Source organism: Girardinichthys multiradiatus, chromosome 7 (genome assembly GCF_021462225.1).
Source record: "Girardinichthys multiradiatus isolate DD_20200921_A chromosome 7, DD_fGirMul_XY1, whole genome shotgun sequence".
NCBI classification, from domain to species: Eukaryota; Metazoa; Chordata; class Actinopteri; order Cyprinodontiformes; family Goodeidae; genus Girardinichthys; species Girardinichthys multiradiatus.
The window spans coordinates 23,824,790-23,850,231 of NC_061800.1; the positions used below are offsets into that span (position 1 = coordinate 23,824,790).

At 39.6% G+C, this 25,442-nt stretch overlaps 1 protein-coding gene across 2 annotated transcripts in view; it reads right to left on the reverse strand.

Moving 5' to 3' along the window:
- Positions 1 to 25,442, reverse strand: part of igsf3 (immunoglobulin superfamily, member 3) — a 119,507-nt gene that overhangs the window by 24,484 nt on the left and 69,581 nt on the right. For both annotated transcript variants that reach the window (XM_047370975.1, XM_047370974.1), the window contains exons 3-6: positions 23,927 to 24,346; positions 16,522 to 16,908; positions 10,450 to 10,857; positions 5,981 to 6,406 (exon numbers count right to left, since the gene is read on the reverse strand). In XM_047370975.1, coding sequence (XP_047226931.1) covers positions 5,981 to 6,406; positions 10,450 to 10,857; positions 16,522 to 16,908; positions 23,927 to 24,346 — 1,641 coding nt within the window. The remainder of the gene's footprint in view (positions 1 to 5,980; positions 6,407 to 10,449; positions 10,858 to 16,521; positions 16,909 to 23,926; positions 24,347 to 25,442) is intronic.

Sequence of the window (25,442 nt, forward strand, 5' to 3'; positions counted from 1 at the left end):
TTTGTGGTTGTTTCGCAAGAAAATGTTCAAAGAGGTATGTAAACTTTTGAAAATCACTGCAAATGCAAACAAATGCTCCTCCTTTATGACCCCTGTGACTGGGCCACAGTCGGCATGCTGCTAATCCAATCTGGAACAGGAGGTAACCCTGGAAGGCACAGTTTCAGGAAAATATTCCGCTGACCATCTGACTTCTTCTGTATGAGTTTAGTCCAGCTTTTATGTACATCCAAGCACTCCTCTCGCGCTAATTTAAGAGGCGCTGATCTTTGATTTGAGGCTTCATCTTCTAATGTTTGTTTTCTCCCTTTCCTTTTGAAGTCCAATAATAATTTAATGAGAATAGTTTTATGCGATTCGAACCCGTATAATATTAGATATATGCAACTTTTTCTTGAATGTTAGATGGTGGTGTACGCTATATGTTGGACCAGCATAAAGCTGAGAGAGACAGTTTGATTCTGGGTGCTGTGGGTGAACGAAGCATTCTGCATGTATGCACAGCAAGCACATCACTCTCTGAGGCATATCCCTAGGGCCAGGGGCTTTCATGCAGTGAGTCGGACATGCACAGTAGTATGTATGTGCAGACACTGCAGTAACACCTTTTAAACTCTCTCTGTTATGTATCTGGTCGCTTATACTTCTCTATTAGCTCAGCTTTTTGAGAGCAAGACTGGAAATTTGAGTGGCCTCCTTCAGCCAGGAGTGGCTAACCTTCAGGAAAAAAGTGCAGATGAAACAGGAGAGGCATGAGGCAGAGAAAGAGACACAGTGCTGCCAATATTATTTGGCACCACTGCAAAATGCCTTCATTTAAATGTATCTTTTGGTTATGTTAATGTTTTTACATAACCACCGGTGCCACAATTATTGATATCCATGCTGTTAAGACTTTGTGCAGCCTGTTTTTGCCCAGAGGAAATAACTTTTTAGAACTATCTCTATCCAGTGACCTTAAAATAGGTTGGAGCATACAGTGAGAGAAATCTTTAACTTAAATGCAATTTCTCTATGTCGTCCATCGTCCTGGGTTCTCTTATTCAATTCCTAACTTCTGTTCACACCACAGGTTTTTGAGGATGGAGACTGAGATGAATGGAAATGGGAGACTGTTTTGAATCCAGTGAACAATTTGCCATGTTTTCAGTTTTCTGATAAAGTCCACCAGATTTTCATTTTAGGTCTCCGGGTATTTACAAAGAGGAAATGACCCCAAGTTCAAACAAGGTTTCCATGGGCCTTTGGAATAGAAACAGACAAACAGCATCACAGATCAAATGTGTGTTGGTAGCTGAAAAACTCAATCCCAGTCCCATCTAATCAAAGCACATGGTTGCTGTTAGTCCCGGTAAAGTTTAGCAAACTCAACATGCTTACATTTGTGATGGTAAGACAGGGCTTTTCTGACATGCCCCTAAAACATTTTTTGGTATGTAGATAGTGTCTAATGGTTGTCATGAAGATTTGGTGACCCCATGAAGCCAATCTTTACTGCAGTTCCCTAACAGTAAGATTTGGAGATATAGCTTTTATGATTAAGCTCACTGTGAGTGGCACCAAGATAAATGTGGATCCTCATCCAGCTCAGTGGCCTGTTGCTAAGAGGAATGGGCCTCTGTGTCACGGTCATGTTTATACACCAGGGAAACAGGACGTCATGGAGTACAAATTTAAAGTTGGATAAACTTTAAAAATATTACCATTTCAAAAAGAAATTGGATACAGTTATTGTAGAGGGATTATTATTGATGCCAATAATTGTCCTATTGGTGGGTTTGGTCAAAAAAAATATTATTCCTTAATGTGAACTTTTACCCTCTGTGAATAAATAGACCCAATTTAAGGTTGCATTTCTCTGCATGAGATTTTGCTGCTGTAATAAAACAAGACCTTATTTTAAGGCTTCTTAAACTTCTTTACTAGGGGTAACAAATAATTGTGTCCAGCTCTTGTATGTCCAACATTTTGAGAAATGAATCATTGATATAAATGAAGGTTGAACAACGCAAGAGCATGGCATGATCAGGACTGAACAGGGCCTTGGTAACCATCAAGATAAAATAATTACTCAATCGCTCCCTGCTTGATGAAAAAGTGGCCTTACACACAGAATGATGGCGCTCTTACGGTAACTGATTAGATTTCTCCTGGCAACTGATCACATCGCCACAGAAACTGATGGCATTACCAAGGTAACAGATCACTTTGTCAAGGAGACAGACTGCTGGAGAAAAAAGATAGGACAAAAGTCTGCCTGTGTGAGTGAATGTGTTTTCCTTAGATTTTTCTGCTTAAGATTAAACAAATAAACTACGCATATCGGGTTAAGTGCCATAAATGAACATTAAGGGTGATTGCTCCTGAAGAGCTCAGGGAAGGGAGTCTGCTCTGGGTCAGTGGTTAAGGTCAGTAAAGCCTATTTATTGCTGTGACTATATGTGACAGTCTATTTACATCAGTTTGCATTTGCATGTGTAGCCAAGTCAACAGCAGGACAGATAAGAACATACATTGATAGCAAAAGCGTGAAACCACCTAGCTGCAGGATTTCAGGATTGTCAGGTTTTAGTTTAAATGAAACAAGAAAGCTCCCCATACACAGTTCTCACCGCAGTTGTCTCCGGTTCCCTTCTTTCTGTACTTCTTCCTGTCCAGCTATTAATAAATAAAAGCCACTAGTGCCACAAAAAATAAATAAATAAAAGTAAGACTGCTCATTTTCAGTGTGTCTGAAAGAATACACGACTCTTTCTTGTGACAGCAAAGTAACCCGATAAACCAGTAAACCTTCAGTAAGGGTTGCTGGGAAAATTGCTAAAACACAAGAACAACCATTAAGGTTATCGCGTTACATGTGACTGCATGGCTCCTGGCTCACGCTGAAACAGTAATGGATTATTGCGGTCTGCCTCTGAATGCTATACATTATCTTGTACATACGTAACTAAATAACAGAAAATCTCCACCCCATGACAATGCCACCACCAAGTTTGGTTTGGTGTTTTCATTGTGCCATGTATTGTTGATTTTGTCTCATAAACGTTTCTACACAGGCAAAAAGTTCAGTTTTGGTCTCATCTGACTAGGAAACCTGTCTTCCACATGATTGCCATGTCCCTTACATTGCTCATGGGAAACTGCGCATGTGAATTCTTCTACATTTCTTTTAACAATGATTTTCTGCCAGCCTCTTCCATAAAGCCCACATCTATGGAGCATACACCAAGGAGTTGTCCTGGGGAAAGAGCGTACCAGCCAAGCTGTGCTTCTCTGCAGTTCCTCCAGAGCTAAAATTGGCCTCTTGATTGCTTTTCTGATTAATTCTCTCCTTGCCTTCCCTGTCAGTTTAGCTTGACAACCATGACCTGATTGGATTGCAGTTGTGCCATTTTCTTTACATTTAGAGGATAATGGATCGAACAGTGCTCTGTGCAAAGCTTGGCATATTGTTATATTACCTAAACTTGCTTTAAACGTTCCCTAAACCATTAACCATTTCTTGTTTGATGTGTTCCTTGGTTCACATGCAGAAAAGCTCTGGATAAGGTAGTCTGTTTTGGGTGGATGGGTAAGATTACAAGTACTGCACAGGTTCTGTAGCTGTGCCTCAGTATTCCAGTCTATTTACATCTGTTTGCATTTGTGTACACAGCCCAATCGATGGTAGCACAGATGAGAGTCTACCTATGCATTGCATGTGACCGCATGCCCCGCTGGTTCACTTACGAATTGATCATTGTGGCCCACCTCTGAACGCTCTGCAGCATCTTATACATCATCACCGAAACATAGAGGATGCCTGCCTGTGTGCATCGCTCTTGGCTACAAATAGAACACAGTGGGAAAGCTGTTACATGATTGTTGGATGAAAACCTACATCTCATCCCTTCCACATAAATTACTCATATACTTTACACTAAAACCAACAAGTTTAACCCATACTAGAACTGCAGAGAAGACCATTCTTTGCTGATCTGAATGAAAAGCTTAAAAATTGTGTATATATTCTTATTAATAGAATGACTTTTTCCCTGAAGCAAATTCTCCTGAATATATTAAGTATCACACTGCTGAAGCACAACAGGCTCTGCTAAATTGGGCAGATGTGAGTTCTGAGAATGTTTTTGTGTTGTGTTCTACCTCTAATTAGAATGTCTGAATGGGTTTTTCTGTGTGTTTGTGTGAGAAGGCACAAAGGGCCAATGAAGGTGGTGTAGACAGTTTAATGTCTCCATAGAGGAAAAAGGTTCAAGGACAAACCTCCCCCTCTCTTCATCACTCTTCCCTATTTTCTCTGTCTCCGCCGTTTGCTTCTGACTTGCCAACTACTTTCGCTCGGTTTTCCCTTCCTGTGGGATATTTAACAATCTATTCGCTGCACTCCATTAGCAGGCTCCACCCTGCCCTATACACACAGACACACATCCAGAGACACTACAATTAGTGGCTAAACCAGAGACTAAGCGCAATTAGAGCCAGCAGAAATCCTCTGAGCTCTAGTTGATTCATCCTGTGTGTACACGTGTGAGTTTGTGTATGTGAATCTGTGTTTCCCGTGTAACCTAACCTAGCATTTCTTGGCAAAGATCATTAAAAAAAACAGTTTATCAACAATTTGTTAACAAACAGCGAGGGGCAAGGAAGACTAGTAGACTGCTGCCACTGCTCCTTTTTGATGAAAAACTCAAGGAAAGGTTTCAACTACTCCACAGCACTCAGATTGTATTGTTAAAAGTTTTAAATAACTTCTTTCCTCACAGTAATGCATCTAAAACTTCTGTCTTGGATCTTAGTGCTGCTTTGATCGTAACATACTGATCAACAGACTGCAAAAGTGTGTGTGGCTTTCTGGTTCTGTGGTAAATTAGTTCAGATCTGACTTACTAGATTGGTGCTACTCTGTCCTTTAGTAATTTTAAATGTGAACAAATATCACATCACTTCAGGGTCCCTTTTTAGGCCACCATTACTCAGTACCTATAAACTCACCCAAGGTCAGATTATGGACAATTACAACATCTCTTACCATATGTATGCTGTCTCTACATGATCACAGTCTATTACAGTTGGCCACTGAGCCAGTGTGTCGATAACATCAGTAAGTGGATGGGCTACAATTTCCTGCAACTTAATGCAGAAAACTCTAAAGCCATTTTTTTTTTTTGGTTAATGTTAAAGATCATCACCTAATTAGAGTTAAAGAGGTTAAAGACCATAAAGCACCCAGTTTATCCAAAATAAACCGGCATAGTTGTAACTAACACCAGGCAATACAAATTGTTTTTTCTATTAGTCTGATGCAATATTATAATCTTCTAAGAAATCAATTGTCGTGTTTTATTATCTGTAAGCAGAAAATCATCATAACTAACAGAAAAAAAGATGAAAACATTAGTCTTTGTGTATTTAATCAATATGTGTTTCACTTTGTGAATAGAGTTCCTGAAATAAATGATTTATTGAGATGCATCTGTATGCGGTACTGAAGGTGTTGGACAGAAACACAGTTTAGATTGCTTGTGAGGTATGAACCATCTAGACCAGTTAGGTCATCGGATATCTATGTCGTTAATGTTCCGAGGACCAGTACTAAACAAGGGGAGCCTCATTTATTCAATGTGTCTTAGCTCAGGAATCAAATCCCTGAAAACATAAGATGTGCAGAAACTGTTGGCTCCTTTAAATCACGACTGAAAAGATTACTGCTCCCTGTAGCTTTCCCTAAAGGCAAAATATTTTATAAGTTCATTTTTAGAATGTTTCAGCTATTTTTTATTTTATGTGATGCATAATTTTTTTCTACTTCTTTACATTTTTTATTGCTCAGATTTTTATTTCATCTCTGTTCATTTATTTTCCTGTAAAGCCACTACCATGTGTATATATGGTGCGACACCAATAAACTTTCCTTGCCTATTCTTACTGTTTGACCAGTAGTTGTATTCATTCTGCTTGACAAAGGGCCATGAAGCCTTACCTGGCTGCAGGACGCTGATGCCAAGCAGGTTGGAGGTGCGGTTGGCTACCCTGCTCCAGCTGTTGTCGTAGTTCCTCCTCCACAAGATAGCGGTACATTGATACTTTCCCGCCTCGCGGCGCCCCGCCCGGGTCACGGACAAACGGAAGTTGGTGTTGGAGTGTGAGCGGTCCACAGTGGTGCGGGTGCCCAACCCAAGAAGCTGTTCTCCCCACTGCAGGGTGCCTTCACGGGTGAACGTCACCAGATCCTTGAACTCTCCCTGATCCTCAACTTCAGCTCGAGCGCCGGCCGGCATGAAACGCCAGGTGACCGATGTTGGGACTCTGGGGTTGTGGCGAGGCTTGACGAGACACAGGAGGTCAAAGGAATCTCCGAAGGTGATCGATGGTGTTCGTGATGAGGCTGACACCATGAAGGAAGACTCTGGGTGGTGGGAGAAGAAGGACACAGGAGGTTAAGACCACACATAGTCAAATGGCCTCTTTATTAGTTTTATTGGTGCTGCTGAGTGCCTCTAATAGAGCCACACTGGCTCGTGCATGTAATTAAGTCTCTACTGATGCGGAGGGCACAATTTCTTCCTGGAAACAAGGCTGCTAAAAAGAATAAAGCTCCATGCTGGAGAAACAGCAGTATCTCACAAAAGCACACTGAACCATATGCAAAGATTCTTTATATCTTCACAAGTTTTACCCTACATTGTTATAGCCAAAGTATCTAAAGACCTATGTACAATATGTGTGTGTGTGTATAGGTAGCTTTTGTACTCGACTGAGCATACTTGAAACTGAATGGTGTAACGAAGGAAACCCGAGGGAGAGATTTCCTCCGAGCACCAGTGTTCGATGTACGCGCAGCTCCCTGCCAAGTCTAAACTATCCTCATTAGGCAAAAACATTCGCACGTCTCGATTAAGCCAAAACACACCTTTGTTAGAGAGCAATGTAGAGAGAGAAAAAAAAAATCAAAAGATAAGGCACATTAATAACACTGCTCTGCTCCTCCTAATTTTCAATATGTTGATGGTTGCTCATTAGTACAAAGTGGATACATAGTGAGAAAAGGAGCGTGACAAAGGCCGATTTTGGTCCTGTCAATGCATTTCCTTGAGACTTCGCAGATTCCTCCATTATTGTCAACAGCCCTTTTGTTGCCTTTAGTGTGTCTTCACCCTGTCTCGTCCTCTTGACAGCCATCCTCCTTTGTGCCCTTCAGGGTGTCTAAATCAATGGCTCCCTGTCCAAACTTGGCTGCTGCTGCTGCTGGGATGACCGCCTAAGGCTATAATTCCCTAACAGACAATAAGTCTCTGCTCTCGCTGTATCTCTCATCTCCTGACACACTTCTCCCATTCGCCTGTCCATCTATCCGCTTCCTCTATGTATCAGCTGTTGTTTTTGAATTTTGTGTCAATACTATACAACATACCACTAGATTGCATGTGTATTTGCCAGTGATTTGCCTTGTATTCCGGCCACTTGACCTTTCCTACATTTTGTCACAAACTTCAATGTATTTTATTAGAATTTCATTTAATAGATCAACACAAAGCAGCACATAATTTTGAAGTGAAAGGAAAAACATTGTTTCATAAAAAAAAATCTGAAGAGTGTAGCACACAGTTTATTTAGCCCCACTTAGTCAAAACTTAGTAAAACTGCCTTTTGTTGCTGTTTTAGCTGCAAGTCTATGACAGTGTGTTTCTAAAAGTTTGGCACATCTAGTCCTTGCAATTGTCAGGGTCTTCTTTGCAAATAGTTCAAGCTCTGTCAGATTGGATGGAAAGTGTCTGAGAACATTTTAAGCATTTTAAACATTTTAAGCCATCCTGCAGATTGCTAATTGAATTTAGGTCTGGACTTTGAGTGACCCTTTCTGACACATGATCTGAACTATTCTATTGTAGCTATAACTGTGCATTTAGGGCTATTGTCCTGCTGGAAGGTGAACCTACTCCCAAATCTGAATTCTAGTCTTCCTCCAGTTTTGCCCTGCATATAGCTCAGTCAATCTCTTCATCATCTCTACCCAGCATCCCTGTCCTTGCTGAAAAAATTACGCTGCCACCAATTTATTTCAGAATGGGGATGGTCTCATCTGACCACAGCCACGTCTTTGCTGTGTCCCCTTCATGGCTTGTGTTGAACTGGAAACTGTTCAATGTCTTCAATCAGGGGACTCGTCCACAAAGAAAACATTTGTGGAGTCCACAAATAATTCTGTTAAAATAGTTCTGTTAAGAGATTCTCCCACAAGAGCTGTGAACCGCTGCAGCTCCTCTAAGATTACCATGGTCCTAGAGGCTGCTTCTCTTGGTGTTTTTTTTTTTCTCTTTCCAGTTATCCACTGTGCTGGTCTATTGCTTAAAATCCCAATAAAATATATAGAAATGTAAGCAGCCAACCTCAGGGCCTCTTTAAGCAAGTCAGCTTGGGTAAGACAGGAAACTCTTTGCCCAGCACCTTTGTCTTCACTGTGGCACCATCTATGCAAGGCCTCCATAGGACATCCCTCTATTCCCACCAGCAATCTGACCGAGTACATTAATGAGGGTACAGCAGCCATATATAAAATATGAAGATAAACAGCAACTAAGACTGGTTCACTCTGAGGACAGGGTTAACATTGAGCCCAATCTGTGCTGAAACAGGAAACTTGGATCAGTTTTTTTTTCTTCCTTTTAGTTAAAAAAAGAACAGGGACTGAAGAAGCGTGCCAACAAGTGCAGCAAGCTGGAAGAAAAATCTGAGTTCTATTTGCATGGGAGGATTAGCTTCCATAAAGCTGCAGCTGGAGGGGTAAAGTGAGAAAAATGAGGGCCAAAGTAAAAAACACATTGACCGTCACACACCGATGCACAATCAGAAAATCCTTTAATCAATAAGCATGGAGGAGAAGAAGAGGAGGCGACGTAGAGGAGTGGAACTGAAGCACGATGAGCAGCTTTGGACTTCTCCCTGATTTGCATAATGCGTCTCTTGTTCTTCATACTAATGTTGTTCTTGTTGCTCCAACTTGACAAATGGCCACTTAAAAACTGACATCTACTCTCCACAGCCCTCTTGTATGCTGCTGCAGGGAGCTAATCCCTCGATCGTGTGAGTGTGAGAGCGCCTGGTGCTGTGGCCCGCCAGCTCCAAACTGATCTGCTCCAGTGGCTTTCTCAGCCGGTGACAGAGGAGACTCGTAGACTATGAAACAGTTTGCTTCTGCGTTTCCATTCTAATAAATCGAACTAATCCATATGTGTGTGCGTTAGTGTGTTTAGGTTTATCCCGGGCGTCATGGGAAGCGCACCACTCTTGACATGAGGCAGGTATAGTGTTTGTGAATGTGTGTCCTTCATAACTGCTTTTTCCCTTAACAGTACATGGGTAAACCAGGGGAAGTTCAAATATTAGGGATTATATGTTTTCTGACCTGTTCACCTAATCACAAATTACATACATCAGTTTGATTTGGTGTTGAAGTAGCAATCGATGTGCTAGTCAGACTGTTTACATGCCTTATTGACTTCAAGTCATTAAAATACAGACTGTACTGGTGGTACATAAAGAATAAATCCCATTTAACCCCTTAACCCTCATTCTTCGAGCTGCACTTGCACTCACTAAAAGAGGAAAAAAGCAAATCTTTTCTCAGTTAACATTTTGATGGCACGGTAACTACTGTAATGTCTAGTTTGAAGTGTCCCACAGGTTAATTTCACAACATTGCAACATTAAACAGTTATTTTTTCAGTAATTCTGTTTCAAAATAAACATATATACATTCATTAGATACAGAGTGATATATTTCAAGTGTTAATTTCTGCTTAGGGCTGATAAAACGTGTTGAAAAAAGTTGAATTTATTAAATATGAATAATAATAAAAAAGCCTTTTTTAATGTAAAAATGTCAGTCTACTAAAAAGTATGTCAATGTAATGTACAGTATATTCTTAGTTTGTGGTCCTTTTGCGCAAATGACTCAATCGATGCAAGCTGCATAGCATGGAGTTTCACTTTTTGAATTAAATTACAGAAATAAATGAACTTTTCCATAATATATAAGTTTTTCTAAATGCACATGAAATGTATCATGAACTATCACTGTTCACTTCTGTGACATGGGTTAAAAAAATAGCAAACATACTGACAACATTATTCAACATCTAAATGCATTTTGAACACAATGAAGTAGATTTATTTTTCAGCAGGGTAAATTTGGTTTTGTATTTTTGATTTTACTTGAGCATAAAAAATGTCTGCTGCAGAACTGATTGCTCAGGTAACAGTTAAGGGAATATTAAGTCACATGCTTACATAGTAGGAGTCAATAAGAACCAATGGCACATAAGCTTTTTGAAGGACTGTCCCATTGCTTAGTGGGATACCTCAACCACTGCCAATGGATAGGGAAAGGGGAGGATTAAAGGTAGTGGTAACCCTAAGAGTTGGGATTCAGGTTTGGACTGCATAACTTACCAACAGTCTTGACTGTGATTGTTTTGGTGGCTGATTGCTCTCCAATCTTCTCCCAGTTGGGCTCAGTTTCAGTGCCAGCCTGAATCCACTGGGTAGCTGTGCAGTGGTACTGACCCTCATCTCCAGGCAAAGCATTGTAGAGGGACAGGGAGAAAATATCAGCGCGCACGCGCTCAACACGAATTTCTCCATAAACGGAGCGCTCTCTGTAGCTGGGCCCATGAACAACAGTACCGTCCCGATTTAGAGAGGCTACTTCCTGGATCGGTCCGACCGACTGCTTGTCTGTCCACTGCCAGACAATAGACAGTGGGCCTGTAGCGGAGTGGACTGAGCAGGTCAACTGGATCCGGTCACCCTCTAGGACCTCAGAGGAGTTAGCGGATAGTGACACTGTGATGTTGCTCTCTGAATGAGGAAAAATAAAGAAAAACAAAGACAAGAGATTGAAGATGAGAATAAGAATATTCTGTACATGCATATGTTGAAATGTTGCAGATTTACAGTTTTGTTAATTTGTAAGGAAAGCAATTTTCTGAAAAAAGGCATTCAGAAAGTTCTAATGAATAGAACAAATTATCATCAACTGATGCTCCATGCGGTTGACATTTTAACTATGACTTGTCAACTCGACAACCAGCAGAGACTCATGCTAAAATCACTGCACTGTCTTGGCAGATTCCTTATGGTAACCAAGGCATTGAAAGGTAAACTGCTCCAGATCCAATCCATCCTTTAGGATGTTTTGTAGAAGGATCTCTTAAATTTGGTTGAATTATTACTTTCCTCTATTCCAGTCTAGTCAAATTTACAAAGCAAAGTGATTTGCTCCAATACTTTTGTAGCATTTATGCATACTTCATCTGCTTCTGTTCTGCTCTGAATTTACAAGCAGACTGCATTAAATACATCACAGACAGACAGCCATTGAGTCCAGAAGACATGAACAATTGGCATTTACTTTAGTGTCAGGTTGCAGCTATCCTTTCTTCAGCTATACACACAACAAGCACAGAAATGATCAGAGAGGTAGTAAAAGAAAATCACTGGAGGCTCTGGGTCCTGACAAACTCAAGGCAAACCTTCAAACCTTCAAACCTTAAGAACACCTGATTATTTCAGGGAGGAATTGGTACAGAGTGAGGTTTTCTGAATAAACAAGGAATAAATTATTTTCAGTACACCACTGAAGGCTGTAAAAGACGATGGAATAACTTATCTGAGTCACTGGGAGACAAAAAGCCATAATAACCATGACTAGGTCACAGCAAACTGTTTATTTCAGGCATTCTGATTGCCAAAAGCAGCTCTGGTCTTCATGAATGCAAGGCTATTTCTTCTGGCTGTAACTGCCACATATTTAAATTATATTATAGGTAGATTTTCCCTAAATGTACTCAAAATACCTCACTTAAATGTGGGGAAACTGCGTCAGCGCAGATCTTCCTTTCCATGCAGTGTGAGAATTAATCTCACATATGAACATATTCCTTGGCTTGAATGGCTTTGTGAATTTAGTCCTTGCTGTCACTCAGTCAGTTTAAGTAAATCAGTTACATCCAGTTACATTCAATATACAATCTATTTTAACAATGTATAACAAATTCCTGTGTTTTCAAAGCTCAAGGCCTTTAGCTGTTTAAAACAATGAGAACCAACAACTTGCATTAAAGCTTTGTAGCACAAATAGCAACAACAATGTAGATTTGTTAACAGAGTGCATAAAACCTTAGAACAAGGGGTTTGTGTGCAGCAGAGAAACAAGTGATGGCAAACTTGTGTTTGTGTCTACTTTGGAAGTGTCTCAGAGTTGCAGAGACACAGAGGTGTGAGGTGGAAATGGGAAACTGCCAAAAGCAGAAAATGATATTGTTCCTTGTAATTTTATTGTTTCTGACTTACTAAATGCATTATTCAGTGGGAAATGCTGCAATGCCTGGAATACGTTAACCTAAAATAAAACCTGTAGCTCTATTTCTCTCTCTTCTATGAAACTTTTATTTTCTTAGCTAGATAGACTCATATGTTACAGAATTTATGACAGATTAATAAAAAATGAATAAGTGTCCAAAAGTAGTAAATTCAGAAATAGTAAAACAGTAATATAAAACAGACAGTGCTTTAAAAAGTTGAGGGCCTTTTATCAGTCCATATTATGATGCTGCTACAGCCATGCTTGACTGTAGAGGAAGTAGCTAGAGATACAACTTTAGGTTAAGCTGACAGAAACCGAAACCCTTTACTCAACAGCAGCTTCTGTCTGCTTCAAGCCAGGGAATAAATGTTAGTTGACGGTTTTAATTTCTTTCAATTCTTTTCACTGAACAATAGGTGTGAGAACGCCTTTAATCCTTTAAACTGTTCACGATTTTTCTGAATGGGCCCTCAGAGTGGTCTGTGAGCTACAAGGCTTTTTTAAATCCACATTTTTCACAGAATACATTTTGACCTGGCACGCTTCAGAAAGAACTGTTATTGTTAACAATGCTGCAGTTTCATAATGTTTCTGCTGGCCCCAAAGCCTTTATAAATGGAACTGTAGTCAGTTTTAATACACCTGGAAATTGTCTTCCATGAAAAATAAAAGACATGATCTGTTGTCGCACCTTATATACACTGCTGTTCATAATCCAATTCCTGATTACCAGGTCATGATCAAAGCATTTTTAAATAATTGGTAGTTAAGTCACTGACACCGGTTTTGGACGCACTGTCCATATTTTTCTTTGACAGCTGTACCCATAATGAGGCTGCCACAATTTTGCGGGTGACGATTTTTGAAAACCATGACCTATTATCACATTGTGTGGTTTGAAAAAGGCCGTGCATTTTATCTTGTCCATGAATAATCCGACTTTTTGTGAACAAAGCATGTGCTTTACACCCAAAGTAGGCGAGACTGTATTGGCTGCTCACGCTTCCTGTCCATCGGTGTCACATGAGGTTCTCTGACTCATACAGCTGTCCATGTAGGAGAAAGCTGCAGAGAAAGCAGCTGAAACGCTACCCATTAAATGTTTAAAGCAAGAGAACAACTCTTGTGTGAGTTTTGCCTGCACAAGATCACCAGCACCACATTGGAATATGTTACTCTGCCCTGCAAACTCCTATTGGGACAAACTATATTGACTGTCAAGAAAAACAAAAACTAGACATAGCAACATTCAGATTGTCATTGCTGAGTGAGTTAAATGGGACACAACCACAATACCTATATAAACCCTGATGGAATGATGAAATGCATTTCCCTATTTAACTACATTTTAAAGATAAGTTTTTGAAGCATATTCATAGAATAGAGGTTATTGTAGAAAAATAGATGTTGATCAGTCCAACTGGGCTTTTTTCTGATAGATTGCTCTCTTGCTCTTTTTGGCTATAGGTATTCTGAATTTTCTATGGCAAACTGCACTCCACATTGTCTTTTGTTAATATGGAACTTTTAAGACAGTAAGAAATTGTCAAGTAGACATGAGTTGAAAAGTCCATAATGAACCCAAAAGACAACATCAATAACATTTTCAGGTACAAAAACAAAACAAAAAAAACCCCATAAGAGTACCTGAGCCCACTGCCTATGAAAGAACCGCATATTTCCTTAGGTGGACAACTAAACTTTGTAAAACTGTGGCTTAAGCTCTTTAGCTTCTTTGTGGGCGCATATGGAAGCAAGCGTGTAGTACTTCTCACAGTGACAACTTTGAATGTGTGTGTGTGTGAGAGGGTTGAGACTGAACTATGTGAAGCTTGTTCACTAAGTTCACATACGCTCAGAAAAAAAGGTTCAGATCACAGGGCTCAGTGATACTTTAGAGCGAAAGGATAAAAGTCTTTTCTTCAGCTATGTTTTTTTTTTCTTTTTCTGCTTTGCCGAAGCTCACATCACTTTTACGTCCATCAAACAACACGTAACTCTGGTAGACGCCTAACATCTCATCCCCCAGTGAGGAACTGCTGTAGTCTCGTGAGTGTTTCTTGGTTTTTGCCTCCCCTTAGGCCATGCTCTGCATGCTTCTTCCCACCCCGTTCCTCCTAATAAGCATGAGCCCTTGTTGAAAATTGAATAAAATTGCTTCTTGCTTCTATCACACTAATGGATAAAGGGAAACTCTTTTATCACTCTCTTTCCTTTCAGTCTTTAATTTGAACAACTTTATAGCTTTTTCAGAGCTTTACTGCATCCCTTTTCCACACTCATTTATAAAGTAAAACAGCATGTGAAATGTAGATAGATCATTTCCATCAGATTATCAAGCGACCAAATTTTACTGACAAATTTTGAAATTAGTAATAAAACAGTACTTTTCTGCGTCAATAAATGAGAAACATACTTTTCACCTTTTGGTACTGTGTGAACTCCATGTGTATAAAACATAACAACAGCTTTAGTTATAATCTATTTATTTACTTTTCTGATATAGTTAAACACGTGGGCATGCATGGTTGTTTGTCCTACTTGTGTTGCCATGTGAAGAACTGGCGACTTGTATAGGGTTTATCTCACCTCTTGTTTATTGCTAGAGCTATTGTAAAACCTCTGAACATGAAGATGCACCTTCATTGTTTGAATAAATAAAATGCACAGAAATGGAGTAATTTGCTTGTACTGCTAATAGTTAGCTTCTCGCTAAGAAAAGTAGTTAGTATGTCCAGCTGGTTTTCCATCTCATGACTAATATGTTATTAATTGGGTTTATTCCCAGATCCATGTTTCAACTTTAAAGGTAAATAAGTAGCCACTAGCGCTTGTTTTTGGTTTACTTTTGTACACAGCCAGTGATACATGTACCACAAACATTTGGGTCGAAACAACTTGTGTTTTTCTTTATTCACATTTTTCAAATCTCCTTTAAACCATATGTTTTTCCTTTCCCTGTTCTCCTAACTAACCTCTGTTCTCCACAAAAGTGCATCTTTTGTCGTTTTCATTACCTTTGAACCTCACTGTTTTATCATTGTGAAACAGATTCAGTTTGGCAAGTGAACTTGCTCTTTCAAATAGCAAATGTAAAGTCATCCATCAGCTCTGATTAATCAGAGGCGTATACAACTGTTTTTCCTGTGCTGTCACCTCTGTCTCCATCCCACTCATCAGCCGTAACCCCTCCTGAAAGCTATTACTAACTTGACACCTAATAAACCAATTGGAGCGATGAAGCACAAGTGACATGGTACACCGGTGAGATAAATCAAGCATTAAAGAAATGCTTTTTGTGTGAAACAGATGTTGATGGTTTTTAAGAAGACCCACCCCCAGTAGCCATGGTTATTATCTTGAGTAAGCACAATAAACCATCCTTCATAGGGCATTAAGGTATTTTGTTGTAAAAGCTAAACCTTCCTTGTACAGATATCCCCTTGAGAGTAACTGCAAGCTCCACTATTGGTTTTTCTTCACTAATTTAGCAGGAGGTGCAGCAGCCAAAATAAGGTAACACTGGCTGCTTTGTAGGAGATACTACTTAGTCTTTATTATACTTGTAGCAGCTGGCTCCATACTCACTGTTCTTGTCCTGAGGGACATGGAAGTAAAGTAAGAGAAGAAGAAGGCAGGATATTCCTCCAGAAAGATTAAGAGAATGAAAAGTCTCAGGGGCAGTTAAAAGAATTGTGACCAAAGTTTTAAAGGTTTGACTGTTCCTTTGAATCAGTCAGCTGCAACCCTGACACAACCCCACTGGGCAGCCCTGCTTGAGCCAGCTGAAGGGGTCTGCTCCAGCAGAACACATTAATTTAGTCAGGGGAACCACTTACATGGCCCTTGAGAGCCTGGTGCCTTTCCCTGCTTCTTTTCTTTCTCCATACTTTCATTTCATGGCTGTTAGCTCTTTTTAGTCTGGACTCTACTGCTCTCCATTATCCGCCTATAGTGTTACTCCCCTCCCACAAAGCCAACCAAATGGGGAAGGACCACAAAGCTGCATTACCAATCCTTAACAATCCACTCAAGAAAACACATTAGAAATAAAAGCAGCTTTATCTTTTCCCTCTTACTCAAAGCTGACAGCAAAAGAGGTGAAGGAATCACTCATGAGAAGAGAGGGGGGTCTTTAAAGTGGATTTATTACTTACTGAGTGGCTGAACTGTGATCTGGACATTGCGTGACCTCTTGCTGCGGTCGATAAAGTCCCCCGTCGGTGTCTTTTCCCGCTCTGTAACGCGACAGATGTACTTCCCGGTGTCTTCAGGACGCAGGCGCTGCAGCTTGAGCAGGTGGACATTGGAACTCTCTTTACGCACGGTCATAAGTCCTGCTGCCTCACGGGCAACGTAATCAGGGCCCAGGATCGGCACGGCACTGGGGCCCACCACGGCCACCGGTGAGCTGCTGAAGACCCACGACACCGAGAAGAAACGTTCGGGGACGTTCTGCGCCTCTATGGCACAGCGAAGCTCCAGCGGCTCACCGGCCATGAAGGACCGCCGCTCCGTGCTCACCTGGATGCTGAAGTCTCGATCTAAATGGAAGAAAGAAAGAGAGACACAAAGAGAGAGGCAAAAGTCAAAAATAGCCAAATACGTACTAATAAAGCTGCAAAGAGAAAGAGTAGGTGTGGTGGTGTTCCCTGTTATGTTATCCCAAACTATTTGCTTCTCAAGTCTAAAATCAGCTAAATATTTTGTACTGGGCAACAGCTGAACTGAACAGCTAACGGCAAGGGGGGCATGGTGCAAACGGCAGTATTTAAATTTGAAGAGCAAAAAAGTAATGTTCACTGAACTGCGATGGGAAATAAGAAACAAATATTCAGACAAATCTTTACAACCGCTTTATTTCACAACCAGAATTATAAAAAAACAACATGTTTAATTAAAATGTAGTTTAGCCATTCAGCTTGCTGTTTGGCTCCATCCTCCTACACAGTCTAAGCAAACAATTAGAGTTAACACTGGTAGCTTCAAGACTTCCACATGGCTAAATTAGGCTCGTTGGTGGTTTTGTTTTTGAGTGTATATGACAGTCTGTTCACTTTAGTTTTTCTTTTCCAGGGTTTAATAATTCAAAATGCAAGTTCAGGTTTCTCAAAGGACTTTGAAGCAGCTCCCAGCCAAGTTTTTTGTCTAACTAAGCAACAAAGTCTTCATTAAGGTCCACTTCAAATTTTCTTTAGGAATTTTTCCAATTATCTTTGCTCAACTTTTCTAAATCAAAATTGCTGTTATTCTCAGATTTTGAACCTGCTCTTTGGCTCAAAGGCCCCCTTTTTTTTTGGTAGTGTGAACAGGAATATGAAGCTTTTCTAAATGAGGAGCATTTTCCAAGAACCAGTGTAGTTTTCCTGGGCTATTCTTTACCACTCTCCTTTTCCAGTGCATCTACTAGGGCAGTCATTCTCAAAAGTGCAGGGCACGACGGCATGACAGGGGGTGCAGCCTTGCGATTCATTTTAATTTTTTTTAGAAAATACAGTGCACGCACAGAACTAATGTGAATGCAGGAGGACTCTGACTCATTTGTGGGTGAAGCAATAAATGAAATGAGCAGGGGAAACGCAGACAGATCCAGAAAGGGCCTTCTGTCTGTAAAATGGAGAAATATATTACAGGGGCAAAAAGAAAAATATCCAATGTGTCAGGTACAACCAGAACAAAGACAATGAGGACAAACGCCAAAGCCCAAGATGAGAAAATATGACGGGGGACGTCTTTGTTCTTTACTCAGGTTGCACGTTATTGTTTTTGTATTAAAAAGGTGTTCATTAGATAAAAGACTCATCGTAGTGAGTAATGCTCTGATACTATTAAGTTAGTAAGCACAAAAAGGTTTTTTTCTTTGCACACAAACAACTTCAAGATTACTGTTCTAAAATATGTGATTGTACATTTTACATTATCTTTATACGTTTTGAATAAGGAATAGACAAATTTGTATCATTTCTGACCCATTTTATTACAGTTTTTTAGTCTTCAAAAGGGGGGAAAAAGTTTCAGAACCACTGCACTAGGGCAAAATCAGATTACCTGGGTAGACATTTGGACCAGAAAACAGCCCTGATAGAGAGTTTTGATATTGAACCCATGAGGTGGATCTTTGTGAAGCAACAGTGTTGGCTAAACTTCTCTGCGGTATGTATCAGTCATCCCAGTTTAAACTTTAAACTATAGTTGATGTTTTGTTCATTTCAACTGCGACAGATTTGACATCACAGGCTTCTGCTTTAAAGATAAAAATATTTGGGGATTTTGAACTTTTTATGGTGAATAAATATGTGCCATGCAATATGCATCATAACAAAATTTGAGGCTGGAAGAAAGGGGGGGGGGGGTTATGACTGTTATGACTGAAGAACATGGGTCGTATTTCTGATCGAAGCTCCCGTCCGTCTCTCTGTGTAGCAGCGGTTATAGTTTAATTGCTGAAAATTATGTTTTTTATTTTGAGAATTGAAAGTTTTTTCCCTTCAGTCCCATACACTGACCGAGCAACCTGCAACTATTGAGGAGGAGCAACCCTTAACATCAGCCACTGTAATTTAAATGAAGCAAACAAAATGCAGTCAAAAAGGTCCAAGGGAAACCAAGGGTTCAGGGGCGAATAAGATCAAGGAGATAAAGGTTCAGGGTAGAAAAATGAAAACATGCCTTTAGCTGGTGCTTTAATATTTTATGTTATTAAAATTTAAATCTAATGGCACCAAAATAAAATAAATAGTGTAGTGGATCCTCATGTGCCCTGACTCCATTTTGTCCCAAAAGTACAGTAGGTCACCATGAAGAAGACACCTAATAGATGCACCTAATTTAATCTAAGTTAGCAGCTCTAACCGCCAGCTTAAAACATAGAAGAGGTAATTAAGTAGTAGTAGGCAAGAGATGGAAATCTATGTGGATAAGATAAATTAAAATTTTCTCTCACTGAATTATAGCGTTTATAAAATATATGAATTGAAATGTTTCCAATGGTTACGGAAATGTAAAGTTTTCAGCTCTACTAATGCTTTATTTATTGTACCAGAGCTATTTGTTCTTTTTTCCACTACTGTCAACTTCACCCTTAAAATCTAGGAAAAATAAGCTAAACTGAAAGTGTGAGCACACATACTTTGTTGTCTCTATGTATTGACCCTGTGACCCTCTGCATGATGAAGTGGGTAGCAGTATAGCATTGCATATACATACACATAATGCCTCAGGAAAAAGAAGAACAGGCAATGGATTTAAAAATAGCTAATGTACTACTTTGAGGTCAGTAAAATATTTTGTTGGGATATTTGAATTAGATCAATGTCATTGATCAGTAGGTGACCCAAATCTGGTCACCACTCTGCAAAGTGCTCCAATATTACGGAGAATTTACAGTAATATGAACTGCACCCAAACTCCAGTTCACCTAAGAAATTGCACATTAAAGAGATGTTTGTGTTTAGATAAAGAAAAAGGAAATAAATACAAAATTAAAAAGGAATGCTTAAATTTGAGGTGGTTTGAGAGCAGTTCAGAAGGGAGGTGGGTGAGAGAGGGGAGAAAGAGAGATAAAGTGAACAATGCATTAGGATTCTGTTTGTTACTTCTCTCCCTGATGGTGGCTGTGGGTGATTAGCTTGTGATGAGGCTGTCTTGAGATCCACTCCATCTTTTATAATAGAAGCCTAATGGACGAGATGCTGTCTCTCCTGTCTATCTCTTTTTGCACGCACTCAGTCAAATATCCCCTTAAAACAGGTGAAACATAAATCAGGCAACTTTAGCCTAAAGGCATGCAAGCTGCACCCTCATAATGCAATAGGCACACAAAAACGGTTCGAAAGGAATATATGCACGTACCTAAGTTTAAGCAGTTGGATCTACAGCTATATACCGCCGAACAGCTGCTTATTCTCTATGTCACGCAACAATAACGGCATCAATTATAGATTACAAGAAAGACAGAGTGACAAAAGGGTTTTGAGGGTTGAGCTTTTTGTTGCTTTGTCTTCTCCTTAAAGTGGCACGAGCTGATCTAAAACACGCTTTATGGAAGACTTCAGCTCAACCCCTTGTTCTCATACTTGTTGTACTATCTGGGGCACCATCAAGTTGCATCAGGCCACAGCGAATCGGCGCTTAATGGACAAAGGCAAAACGATTTTCACTTTGAAGTGATTTGCTGGCATGAGACACTCACCAAAGCAAAAGGCAAAGCAGTTTATCACACAAATCTTTGGCCTTTTCTCAGAAGCACATAGAGTTTCTTTATGTGCATGGAATACATTACAGTGGGCCACAAGGGCTTGATAAGATCTTTGTGCATGTGAAAAGTTAAAAAGCAGCCTTTGTTACATGTCCCTCTGGTGTATGAAGCTATTGATGCTCTTATTAGATGATTTTCTAATGAGACATTATCCAGCGCCAGCCACCCAAGCACTTCTTTGGGCATTTTCAGTTTTCCAGAACAAAGACAAATCCCTCTGTAGGTCATCTCAGCCGACATCTTGTGATGGTGTATGACTACGTGATGGTGCTGTTATCATAAAACCTTTAAGGGTAATGGTCAGAACTCTTTGTCACAGTAAGGTGTGATGTTGCTCATCTTTACCCTACCTTTATCCCTTTATATAGATTTTTGTAGTTCGCACATATGCACATCTCTTCATTGGCTTCCTGTCTGTCATCGCATTGAGTTTAAAAATTTTTAGTGCTCACTTTTAAAGTTTTAAATGGTTTAATCCCATCCTCTTTACTGATGTCTTCCAACAGCCACACACCTTTTAGAGTACTCTGGTCAACCAGTCAGTTTTTCCTTGATCTTCTGAGGTCAAAGTTGAAACGTAGAGGTGATCGAGCATTCACTGTATCCACCCCAAGACTGTACAGTAGACATGTCCGCAACCCTCAGTGCATAGAATCATGTAAAAACCCATGTGTTTTTCGTGGCCTTTAGAAATCCTAATCTTTCTGTGTTTTATTTATATATTTTTTACTGTTTTATTCTACTTGCTATATTTTTGGTATAATTGTGAAGCACTTTGGTCATCTGTAGTTGTTTTTAAATGTGCTATGTAAATAAATTTGACATTGATGTGGGATTTTTCTTTGGGTACCCCTGCAGCTAAATTTGTCTTAGATGTTATTGCATCCATACATAGTTGTCTCCCATGTGTTCCCTCTGTGTTGCCCTGTATTGGATGGGCAACTTGTCCAAATAGTACTTCACATTCTACATATCAGGTGCCCTAAGACGTTGTCAAACACCAACGTCTGGACAAGCACAAAGCAAAACTCAGTGAAATAAAATAAGTAAATGGGAGCTGGACAGGACATACTGTACCTAACACATATAATAAGACAATTTCTCAAGACTGAGCTTAACCCCTGCATCCAAACCCGGTCCTTACACGGGCCACATTAAAACAGGACAGGTCTTGCAAAAAGGACTACTATTTCTATATACTTAAATCATTCACCGCTGGAAACTTTCTAATTCCAGTACCATCAATTATATTCCGACCCTTCCTTTATTCCATTTTTCTCCTCTTTATGTATTTTCTTTCTATTGATTTGGTGATGAGTATGACATCTACCATTAATACAAAACTCTACTAAAGTACAACTGATTTAAAGCAGAGCAAAGCAAAACAAAACAAAAAAAAAAACATTCTGGGTTCTGAACTCTGGGCCTTGCGCTGTCTGGAGACATTATTTTCCTAAGTCTCAAATGTCAAACACCCACACTGTTTGGAGACATTTAAATTTATCCTCGGATTTGGTTGTAATGTTGCCCATCAAACAGACACAAATACAAAAGTGGGGAGTCTGTGGAGGTTTAGTTAAACACTTTTTAGTAATCTAATGAGCTTAGCGTGAGATACTGATCAGCAATCAGAGGAACCCGGCCCACATGCAGGCTTGTGTGCCTATCAAAAGGACAGAGGGGTTTCTACACTGATGTGATTACCCATTTTTCTCTTTGGTTCCCACAGAAACAGTGCTTTCCAATTTGTAGATGCGAATCAGAAAGCAGAAGGGGAAGAAGGGTTTACCAATTGGAGTTGGTGGTTCAGTGTCCAGCTCCTCACATCTGTGTGTCAGTATTTTTGGCCAAACACTGAACCACAAGTTATTTCAGTAACCAGCAGCTGCAAAGCATTACCATTCATGGTCACTTTCTCTTAAAAGTGAAAGGTCGCTTATGAAGCACTTTATCTGTTAACTCATTGAGGCTACAGCATAAGGAAGGATACCCCTTTCAGAAAGTGTTTTTTCTTTAAAAATGGCTACTCTTTCTTCCCAAGTGCCTCTTACCTACCGAACATGTGATTCAACAGGAACTGTCGGAGTCTGGATCAGAACCTACTGATTCTTTAAATTTCTAACAAAGAATTTGGCACTGGTTTGGAGCAAATACAACTAAAAGTGCAGGGTTATCAGAACATAGCAGTAGAAGTTATGCCAAGAGTGGATACAATGATGAAAAACTGAAATTAAATTATTCATTCTGGCCTTGCATAGCACAGACATTAGTTTAGTCTTGAGGTTGTTATATTAATAAAACTGTCTATTTTCTGATTACTGCATAACAGAAAATAGTCAGAATACAGTAATTGTCTTTCAGAACAAAAATTGTTTGATGCATAGGTACATTTTTAATCATCACAATTAACCAATAATGATTTTAAGAAATTAATTTGCAACAAATACGTACAATTAAACATTTTGACTAATATGCTTTTGTTAACAGAACATTTCCAGTTGGATTTCTGTTCTAAATATGTTCTTCAAATAAATGTAAAAATATAAGGGGGAAGTTGGCCAGCCTTTTTTTTCTAGGAACTTTAAAAAAACAAAGCATTCTCTCCTCTTGGTCAATTTGATTGGTCACTGCAGGTTAAAGATTGTGCCAAAAACTACAGAAACTACACAAGCTGTAACTTCTCAGGCTATTCATTTTACAACATTACAAACCTAGATCTACAAGTATAAACAGTTTTGGCTCAAATTTGTACAGATGTTCTTCTCTACAAAAGATTTCGATTCACCAGGCTATTTATTCAAAATGCATTTTGATTTAAAAGCATTAAAGGTAAGCTATTTGCAAGGTAAACCGTGTGAGGAGGTTGGAACCCTGAATACTTATGTGCATATTTAAGTAATATATGTAAAGTGTCTGCCTTGTGTTAAAACTAAAGGGGTCCTTTTCATCACTGCTCATTTAGAATGAAGTCTTTCCTTTTTAGAAAAAGGCCCAAAAAAAACCTACTCCCACAGACATTGAATAATTTTCCTTTGCCATTTGGTTATTTGAACCAGCTCCTTTTATATAAATAAAAATAACTGAAAAAAAATGTATTAATAGTTTGTCCAAAACATTGCTGCGCTCTGCTTTAATTTCTCTCAGTTTACACAGCCTGAGTCATTAACTAAAGTGCACATTTTCTAAAAACAGTTTATAAAGTGCAATAAACCTTACCTTTGTTAATCTGAAAAAGCTGCAATGGATTTGATTAATCACATATCTTGAACCTGGAAGTGTCATATGAAGTTTGAAGGTTCACTCACCAGTCGGCTGTATGCGGAGTTGTGTTTTTTCACTCTGCTTGCGGGTCATCGCGAACCAGCTTCCGTCTGGATCCTGGATCCACTCGACTGCCTGACAGTAGAGCAGGCCTTGGTCTACTGGCTGGAGCTTGTGAATGGTCAATCTGTAGGATGTGGCGCTGGTTTTATCCAACCTGAGATCCCCCGCAGCCATCCTTTGCCGATAAAGACCTCCAGAGCGCAGGACAAAGTCCCTCGAGAGAGTGACCAGCTCCTGAGGTGCAGCGGCTGCATCCTCAGGGGATCTGAGGTACCAACCGACCGACAAGTGGGTGTGCTGCATGGTGGTCCGCGACACCTCACAGTTGAGCTGTAATGTGTCACCTTCCACTTTGGACAGAGTCTGGGGAGGAGCTGTTACTGTCAATGAGTCAGGGATTACTGAAAAAGGAAAAAAAAATAAAGAAAGTTATTATTATAATCAAGATTATCATCAAGCATAAGCTGTGGATGCCTCTCTACATTCATTCAGCTTTTTTTTGGTTACATTACATTATAGCCACAAATAATGTATTTAATTAGGATTTCATAAAATAGACCCACAACAAAGCAGTGCATATTTGTAAAGTGAGAGAAAATGATATGGTGCTTTCAATATTTTCTTATAAATATGGGCTTCATAATAAAACATGACAAGCTTTTTATATCTCACACACTGTACAAGTCATCATTTAAAAAGTGCTGAGTAAGCAACAACTACAAACCTACCAAGACATAACATGACCTTCCAACTAAACTGACAGGCTGAGCAACAAGAGCCTTGTCAGAGAAGCAGCCAAGAGGCCCGCGGTTAGTTTGGACCTACAGAGATGCACAGGTCAGGCTGGAAAGGCCGTTGATATGGCAACTGTTAGTTGTAAAATCTACTCTTTCTATGGAAGAGTGTGAACATAAAAAGCCATAAGAAGAATTGATTGAAGAAGATAAAGTCTTGTTTGCCACAAGTAATGTGGTGAAGACAGCAAACGTGAAGGAAAATGCTTTGGTCATGTTTACCAAAATTTTACAATTTGACCGACATGGAAAATGCTACAGTAAGTGTGGAGGACAACTAACACTGCTCATTATTCCTGAACACACAATCTACCATTATGAAACATGGTTTCATGCTGCGGGGAGGATTTCCTTCATCAGTTACAGGGAAGCTAGGCAGAGTTGATGTAATCAAATACAGAGCAATCCTGGACGAAAACTTGTCAGAGTCAGCGAAAGACTCGAAATGGGTGGAGGATCACCAACCAGCAGGACAACAACAGCCCTACCCATACAGCCATAGCTAGAAGCATTTAAAATGCAAAAATAAATGTTAGGTGTTTTGCAAGGAACTGTATAAATCATTTGTAGTTTTCTAAAAGCTGAGCTTTTTTAAGTATCATTTTTGGTCTATCATACTATTGGTGTCATTAGACGTGGGAAATAAAAACCCATGCAGCTGTAAGTGCCGAGTAATCTGATTCCCTCTGAGAAGAAGATGCAA